The 8,358-nt window shown below is 39.7% G+C and overlaps 1 protein-coding gene across 1 annotated transcript; it reads right to left on the bottom strand.

The window, feature by feature from the left end:
* Nucleotides 1-649: 649 nt before the first annotated feature.
* Nucleotides 650-7,899, bottom strand: Cyp7a1 (cytochrome P450, family 7, subfamily a, polypeptide 1). Its single transcript, NM_001244401.2, is given in 6 exon segments — nucleotides 650-949; nucleotides 1,552-1,727; nucleotides 3,416-3,546; nucleotides 4,559-5,145; nucleotides 5,857-6,097; nucleotides 7,820-7,899. Coding segments are annotated over 6 exon segments (1,515 nt in total).
* Nucleotides 7,900-8,358: the final 459 nt, after the last annotated feature.

The following is an 8,358-nucleotide window of genomic DNA, read 5'->3' as shown; positions in this document are numbered from 1 at the left end:
CTTTAATCCTGAAAAACTCTTCTCATTGGTATGAATGTCAAAAAGAAGAGAGAGAGGCAATTGAAAACTGGGGTGAGAATTTCCAGCACCAATACATTTAAATATAACAGCAAAGTGTCAAAATTTCCCATAGTGTTTCCAAAACAGTAGCATCATTTTTCAAAGCTCTCACCACTAGACATCGAAAAAGTTGAATAATATTTTCCTTTCCCTTTATGCAAAGCATGATATGATCCCTTAAAACGTTTTTATAATACATGCTCACGTCTTAAGAAACTTCACTAATGGAAAAAAAAAATAACAATTTCACTAAAACGTGAAATTGAAGACTTTTCATAATTAATCAGTAGTTTTCATAAAAATATGAAGCAATTTCCTTAGGAAAAATTCTGCCAATTGGAATATCTTCATTTTGAAAATAAAAAAACAAGACATTGCTTCTGAGAGTGGTGAAACTCAGGCCTCAGCTATCTGAGCACCCAGGAACTCAGGCAGCGAGATCAGAGAGTGGTGGCCTGGGTACCAGTTCTTTTCACAGGCACAATCAGCTGCTGGGAAGCATTGGTGAGCATTTGTCCCAAGGGGTTATTTAGTGAGATTCCCTGCAGTCCAGCATCATCATTCAGTTTCCTCTTCTTCCAACCACATGTCACAGATGTTTCAGTTTATATTTAAACTCAATATCATTTAATGGTGGCAAAATCCCCAGGCCTGCCCTGGACTGGTCTAGAGGAGGACACTTGACATGACTTTCCACAAGTCCCAGTTCAAAGTACGAAAGCATCAGAATCAAAAATTGCTTGATTTCTTGGACAGCAAATAGTCTTCCAGGGCATATTGTAGCTCCTGATCCAAATGGCATGTAGAAATACTTTAGTTTGTTTCCATTGCTATAGAAGGAGGTCTTTGCCTTCTTGTTCTCATCAAGGTATCGATCATATTTAAAGGTCTGCAATAAAGAGACAAGAAGCCAATGAGCTATTATGATAAAAAAAAATGTGTCGCATTCTTGACCTGGAAGATCCAAAGAGTAATGTTCTACTAATAACTCCATCCTCTGCAAGTTAGCACACACCCAGCGCTAAACCACATGTTACTGGGAAGAACTTAAGAAGAGCTGGTAGACCAAGAAGCTCTAGGTACCTCCTATTCTGCCTGTGGACTCATTCTTCAGTTAGACAAAAGAAGCAAAATGCCTCTAAACAGATAGTACAAGGATCAAGTCAAATGCAATACCCTCCATTAGTGTAGATTTGGGAGAGGGTACTTTTTAAGGGGATTTAAAAAAAAAAAAAAAAGGTGGTAGCTTTGCTATGACTGAAAACATAATCTAGCAGAAACTATATGAAATGAATAATATTAGGTATAAAAGTTCAAAACTCTTGCCTCTATCCTAAGTTTCCAAAACATGAATATTTGCTGTAACAAAGTGGGACAATCCCTATGACTTTGCTTCGATGATCAAATCAAAGCTGTAATTGCAAATCCATCCGTTATTCAGACCTGGGTAGCTGTCACCTCGATACTGAACTTTGATGAGAAGAAACTTACCAGAGGGTCTGGGTAGATTTCAGGATCCAAATGCATTAACTGTGGATAAAGAGCTATGATGTCATCTTTTCGGATGTTATAGGAACCATCCTCAAGATGCAGAGTAAAATCCTCCTTAGCAGTCCGGATATTCAAGGATGCACTGGAAAGCCTCAGAGCCTCCTTGATGATGCTATCTAAAGAATTGCAAACAAAAGAAGTAAGGCAGGAGGGAAGGGAAGAGGGTGGAGCCTGGGAAATAGCAGTAGGGAAAAGAAGAATTTACATATTAAAATATTTCCAAGTTATTTTTTTATGTTGATGGGTGTTTTGCCTGCATGTATGCATGCCCGGTGTCTGCAGAGGTCGGAAAAAGGTGTCAGATCCTTTGGAACTGGAGGCGTGATGGCTGTGAGCCACCCTGTGGGTGCTTTGAGTCAAACCCAGGTCCTACGAGAAAACAGCCAGAGCTCTTAACCACTGAGCTATCTCTTCAGCCCTGAATGGTTGCCTCTAAAGGCTACATAACTGAAATACTTCTGACAATCTGCATACAAAATGAGCTAATGGAAGCTAACAAATGACATCTGCCCAAAGCCGCTTCTGTTGCCACTGTGCTGTTCTTCGAAATTTAGCTGCTCTGAAAGATACTCTCAGTCTGAGAATCTAAGTCAACGATCTTTTGGGATGATATAATGTTCTTCACCATCAATGGGAACTAGATGAACACCTCTCACTTTATAGAATGGTAATCTTATTTGTGTAGGACACTACATACCTAATCAAATTGGAAAAACTAGAAATCAATTTTGTATGAATTATTGTTGACCATTTGGGGAATTAAACATACTGATAAGGAAATGTCTTTGCAAGCGTTTCATGAATCTACCATTCAATGTTTAGGAAATCCCATTTTCAGCCATACAATTTACATCTGATGGTGTGTAACCACACCCTGCTTCTAGGGGACGTAATGCAAGAACATGATAGACCTCAGAACTGCTGAGGTCCAGTCCTGCCTTCCAGCCTCTAGCTGCCAGATGCCTTGTTCCCAGAGTTCAGGCCATTACTGAGTATTCGGTCACAAGCGGTTACTTAGTCTTTATTTACAAGTGAGAAAAGGGAGGTGTCCAAAGGGAGGTCCCAAATCAGGCAGCATTGGATCTAGGCTCTGTCCCTTCTAATAAGTTAAAGCCCTCAGAGCATATGGGGGCTTCTGTCCTTTCCAGAACAGGGCATAAAAGGCTGTTTCACTATAATATCTGGCACTATTGTATTCTGGAGGGATACTTCCTGAGACTAGACACAAGGAGGTTGGCCTAGGCCCTATCCCAAAGAGTAAGACAGGCTTTGAAGACCACCCCCATGGAAGGACTCACCCTCCCTTGGGAGCAGAAAGAGTATGGGATAGCTAGGGTGTTAGTTGGGGGTGGGGAGCGGGGATGAGGAGAGGGAAAGGGACCTGGGATTGACATGTAAAATAATTTTCTTTCTAATTAAAATAAAAAAAATTTTAAAAGGGAAGAAAAACCTCAGTCCCACCACCCAAGCCAACCATGCTGCTTTGTTCACATTTAATTCCACACTTCCTTAACCCTGAGTTTATGGTTTTGGAGGACTATTAAAAGAGGCAAAGGACACAGAACAACTGAATATCAAATGTTCTATGCCACGGCTGCCACAGTCCCACCCTCTGACCCTGGCCAGCATCATCCCACCCTCTGGGTCTCAGTTCCTTGTTTGTTAGATAAAAATGGAAATGTCCCTAGTTATAAAACTGTTGTGGCATTGCAAAATACTTGGCAAAATATTGAGAATGTAGTACATTATATGTTGAGCATTGTTACCAGTGACATGTGAATGAGGGATAGCATAGGGAGCACACCTAGTACTGGCAGGTCGTTCAGTTGTATTTGATCCAAATAAATGGCATTCCCTTCAGAGCTGAGCTTTTGACCAGCACTCTGTAATGCTCCATTCACTTCTTCAGAGGCTGCTCTCAACGCTTCAGGACTCCTATGAAAACAGACATATGGGAAATATTTCCTTATTCAGAGAGCTGAAAGTTAACAAGAACTCCATTTCTTTTAATGAGGTGATCATGTTACCAGGGAGTATGCAAAGGGAGGTGGTGACAGTTCCAGGGAGTATGCAAAGGGCATCGCCATTTACTTGTACTGTATTCTGAACTGGATTCATGTCTTTGAATTCATGAAGGGACATTAAAGGGGCGCTGCTATGTAAGAGCAAAGCTTTGGTCAGATCTCTATAAGCCAATGATTCTAATAAGGGCTAGACATTCATGTGATTAGTATAGTAATTCAGACGGAATATTTCCTCTGACATACAATTACAGGGTATTGGTTAATTCCCAAATAGAAATTCAAATTTACTCTTCAAATTCATAGCACAGCTTAAGAACACGTATGCTATCATTTTTGAACTGTGAGATAAAGGCTGCTTCCAGTCAGTGTATGGGCATTTGTTGGCAGTTGTTTGAAATCTCCTTTACCTGGTTACAGTGAACTGAGCCTCAGAAATGTTATTAACAAGTATTTGCTTAACTTGAAATATGGCTGCAGTTCATACGGAATATGAAATTGATGTTGCAACTCTACTGTAAATCTGTGAGACAGTAGGAAAACAGAAATGTCCAAACTAGTAAGGTGTGGCCTCAGTCCTTACCACGCTGGCAAATCAGTCATCATTTAAAGTCATGATGAAGATTGCGGTCATAGATTTAACTTGACATTAAGAGGAACACTATGGGGTTAAGAGCAAGACTGAGCCAGGGGACCTGTATTGACAAGTGCCAGCAGATCTAATTCTGTGGTTTCTGGGACACCCCTTTCTGGTGAGACTGTATTCTTACAAAATGCTGCTTCTGTTATATAATATGTCAAACACAGGCACTGAGTATCACATTCTTGACCAACGGCAAAAAAAAGCTCTGCTAGTCTTTTGGGGGTTTTAGTAAAAATTGTAATTTCTGTCACTATGAAGAATAAACACTCAAATTGCTAGTCACCTGATCATTTGAAATAAGCTCCAGAAGGTTGCAGGAATGGTGTTTGCCTGAGAGGCCCAGAGAATAGCGAGGTGTGTCTTGGCCTTCTCCATGTCATCGAAGGTGGAGAGCGTGTCATTGAGAAACATGCGCAGACGAATCAGTTCGGAAACCTGGTCCCTCACAGAGAGGTTCTCATGCTTCAAGCCCTCAGCCAGCTGTTCCCGGGCCTTATGTGCCGTCTTGAACAAGTGAATAGGGAGGCCTGCCACCAACGCCGGAAAGATTTGGTCAAATTGCTTGAAGTTGTCAAGGTTGTTTAGAATAAGTGCTCTTTGTGTATCTGGCTTTGAAGTATCTCTGCCAAACAGAGTTAGATATCCAGCTTCAAACATCACTCTGTAGCAGAAGGTGTACATCCCTTCAGTGACCCAGGCATCCCTCTTTGATTTAGGAAGGTCAGGAGGCCTCAGGACAAATTGGAGGTTTTGCATCATGGCTTCAGAGAGCGAATGCAAAGCATCTCCCTGGAGGGTTTTGGTAAAAGTGTTGTTTATGTTTTCCGTGGTATTTCCATCATTTGGGTCAATGCTTCTGTGTCCAAATGCCTGGTAGAAAATAAAATATATCAAAGGGAGAGCAGCTAAACCTGGGTGTTAGGAAATGGCTGGAAGATGGATTAAATATATTCATGATTCTCTGTCTGGCCTTCCCACATACAATTTCACAGCATTTTCCAAAGGCAAACTAAGACATACTCTTCCTTTAAGGTCAAGTTTAAATCCCAGATTTTCAGGGAAGCTTCTCTGGACTAATGGGCCATTGATTTTATCTTTACCTTTTGTTCTCTGCAGATGCACTTTAATCTACTTAATGACAGAGACCATGTCTAATATGTCCTTGTAAAAATTCAGTAAGTGTTGTTTTCTCCAGAATAGAATTCTTGATAACATCTGAATGATGCTTAATATACTGCCGACTTCTTAACAAACTAGACATTCGTGTGACTGATGTGGTAATAGACGTGATGAGTGTTAAGTGTGCCAGCACCCTGCTCCGAGTGCTGTGTAGATGGCAGTGTGGATGTTATGAGTCTGTGCTTTCCTGTACTGTCATCTGGCTCAGAAAGTACTTACAAAGTGCTTAATGTCATCATCAATGACAAATTCCCATCTACCTTGACTTTTTAAATATTTAGTATCAAGAGACTTCCTGATTTTATGTTCCCTCTATCCTACAATCTAATAATATTGCAACAACTAAATAAACTAATACATGAACAGGCTAGGAAACAAACCAAATCTGTATAAACTAGTTACCTTCGCCGAAGTAGTGTAATGAAATTTTTTCCAATCAAAATATTTTCCATGACATAACACCTTATGGTATGACAAGGAGTTTGTGATGAAGTGGACATATTTCCCCATTAGTTTGCAGGTGAAAACATGACCATGCTTCCTTTGATTTGCTCTCAGGAACTCAAGAGGATTGGACCCAAATTTCAGAGCACAGCCCAGGTACGGAATCAACCCATTCTCCAAAGGAGGTTCACCTACTTTCCTGTGAGACAGATTTGAGAGGTTTGGAAAATGGCATGTTTAGCATTTGTATGTAAGTTGGATTTTTACTGGTTTCTATCACTTATTTCTACCACATAACTACAGTTTACAGATACTTCTTTTGAGGGATATCCCATTCTTTTACTAAAATACTGGGCTTCTTAGCCTACTTAGATATTGGTGAAGGTGATTACTAAATGTACACTCATCAACCCATCCACCAACCCATCTACAGTCTATCCAGCAGAAACTATACATACGTACCTACATTCATCAAGCACTCATTAAATTGTTTACTATGTCTATGTCTATAGCATGAATAAGAAAAAATCCCAGAGACAGGGATTCAAGCTGAAGATCAGAAAAGCAAAGCAGCCAACTACTAAAGAGTTCTTACCTCTACCAAGGCTGGGGTGACCCTGTCCTCAGCGTGACTGAATACACTGCACCCCTGTCTCCACCCACCTTATATTCCTCCCCAGTCCTGGGATTAAAGTGTGCACCACCAGCTTCTATGGCTAACTAGAGTGGCTGCTGGGATTAAAGGTGTGTGCCACCACTGCCTGACCTGTATGGCTGACTAGTGTGACCAGCTCTGCACTCTGATCTTCAGGCAAGCTCTATTTTCTAGATCATAAACAAAATATCACCACATATTTCTGATTGATTTTCCAAGTGACAGGGATAAAAGTGTCAACGGAGCTAACAAGATTCTTGATCTCACTGTAGAAATGAAGCTATCGTCTAGTGCTTAGACTTGTTCAATGAATCATTTGCCTATATGTCTAAAGTGTTTCATGTTTCCTTTTCTTTGAAGATGTGAAACACCAACTAACAGGAAAAAAAAGGCTACAGAATTGAAGCTTTTAAATTCTACATAGCTTTAAAAATGTTGGCATTGTGGGGTCTGGAGATGTGGCTCAATGGTGGAGCTCTTGCCTGGCACACATGAAACCTTCCTTTTGGTTCCCCACTCTGAAAAGAAGATGATAATTCTGTGCTGATATTTGAAGTAAACAGGAATCCCACTTGAAAATTATAAAATGAAGTTGAGCAAGGTAAACATTGGCAGCTCATCATCTATAATTCACTGATTTTTAACTCTCTTAAATGGTTTAATTAGAAATTATAAGATAATTTATTTTCCAACATAAACTAGTTATCTCTTGTTAGAATAACTAAATATAATTGATTTGTCCTTTCTTATCATTAAGATAACTAAAACTGGAAACTATCAGACATAAATTAAATAATTCAAAAGGCAAAGAAGTTCTTAAAAGTAAGACAACAGACACAGTCTACATTGCCAAAGATATGCCAAGGGTATTCTGTGTATTCCCATATTTTAATGTTGATGTAAAAGAAAACCCAGAAGAGTACATGCATAGGCAAAGCATCTATTCTGTTCTTGTGACAGAAAGAACCCTTCTAAATGTCACCCTTGCCAAATGCACCCTTCCCAGCTTAGGTGCGCTCCACACAAGTACAAACATGCATCAATACTTACAATTAGTTATGTTTAACAAGATCTGCATTACCATCAGTGTATGTGAATATTCAAAGGGAAACTCTACATCTTGTCAGGTTTAGTCAAAGAAGTATGGCTATAAATTTTAAATAAAAAATACTAATGTTCTAGTATTTTTTTGAAACTGTATAATAGTGAGGATAAAGATCATAGAAATAACCTAAAAGACAAATTAAAGAAAAAGTATTTCCATACCTTCTCCTTCTGCCAAAGATAACCCATATACAACAGAACACTACCACAGCAATCCCCCAAATCAAAGAGATGGTCATCATTTTGCAAAGCAGGAAAAACTCCCAAGAGGAGAGTCTGTGCTTAGCCAGGTAAGGCTGCCCTTGAACGGCTCAAACTAGACTCTTTATATGCATAGGTCCATGGTCCAATAACTTGAACTTGGGTGACCAAAGCAAACAACTAACTATTTGTCCTCCTATTAGAAAAAAGAAAAAAATAGTATTACCCGGCCTTGAACTAAGTCCATAGTATCAGAAGAGGCTCCAAAACAAGCAGAGAGCTTCAATACTCGATAAGCCGAAGATCTGTCCCTTGTGTGCTGACATAACATTCAGACCCAGGGACAGCAGCTAACATTGTGCTTCAGTGTGTGTAAAAAGCAGAAGTAAACACACTGCAGATGAGCTCATCTGTTATAGACGTTATAGCATGATGTAAACTAAAACAGGCAGAAGGTTTTCATCATGATATTGGTTGTTTTTTGTTGTTACCTTTAGGAG

Source organism: Cricetulus griseus, chromosome 2 (assembly GCF_003668045.3).
Source record: "Cricetulus griseus strain 17A/GY chromosome 2, alternate assembly CriGri-PICRH-1.0, whole genome shotgun sequence".
NCBI lineage: Eukaryota > Metazoa > Chordata > Mammalia > Rodentia > Cricetidae > Cricetulus > Cricetulus griseus.
This window is presented reverse-complemented; position numbering and strand designations above follow the sequence as displayed.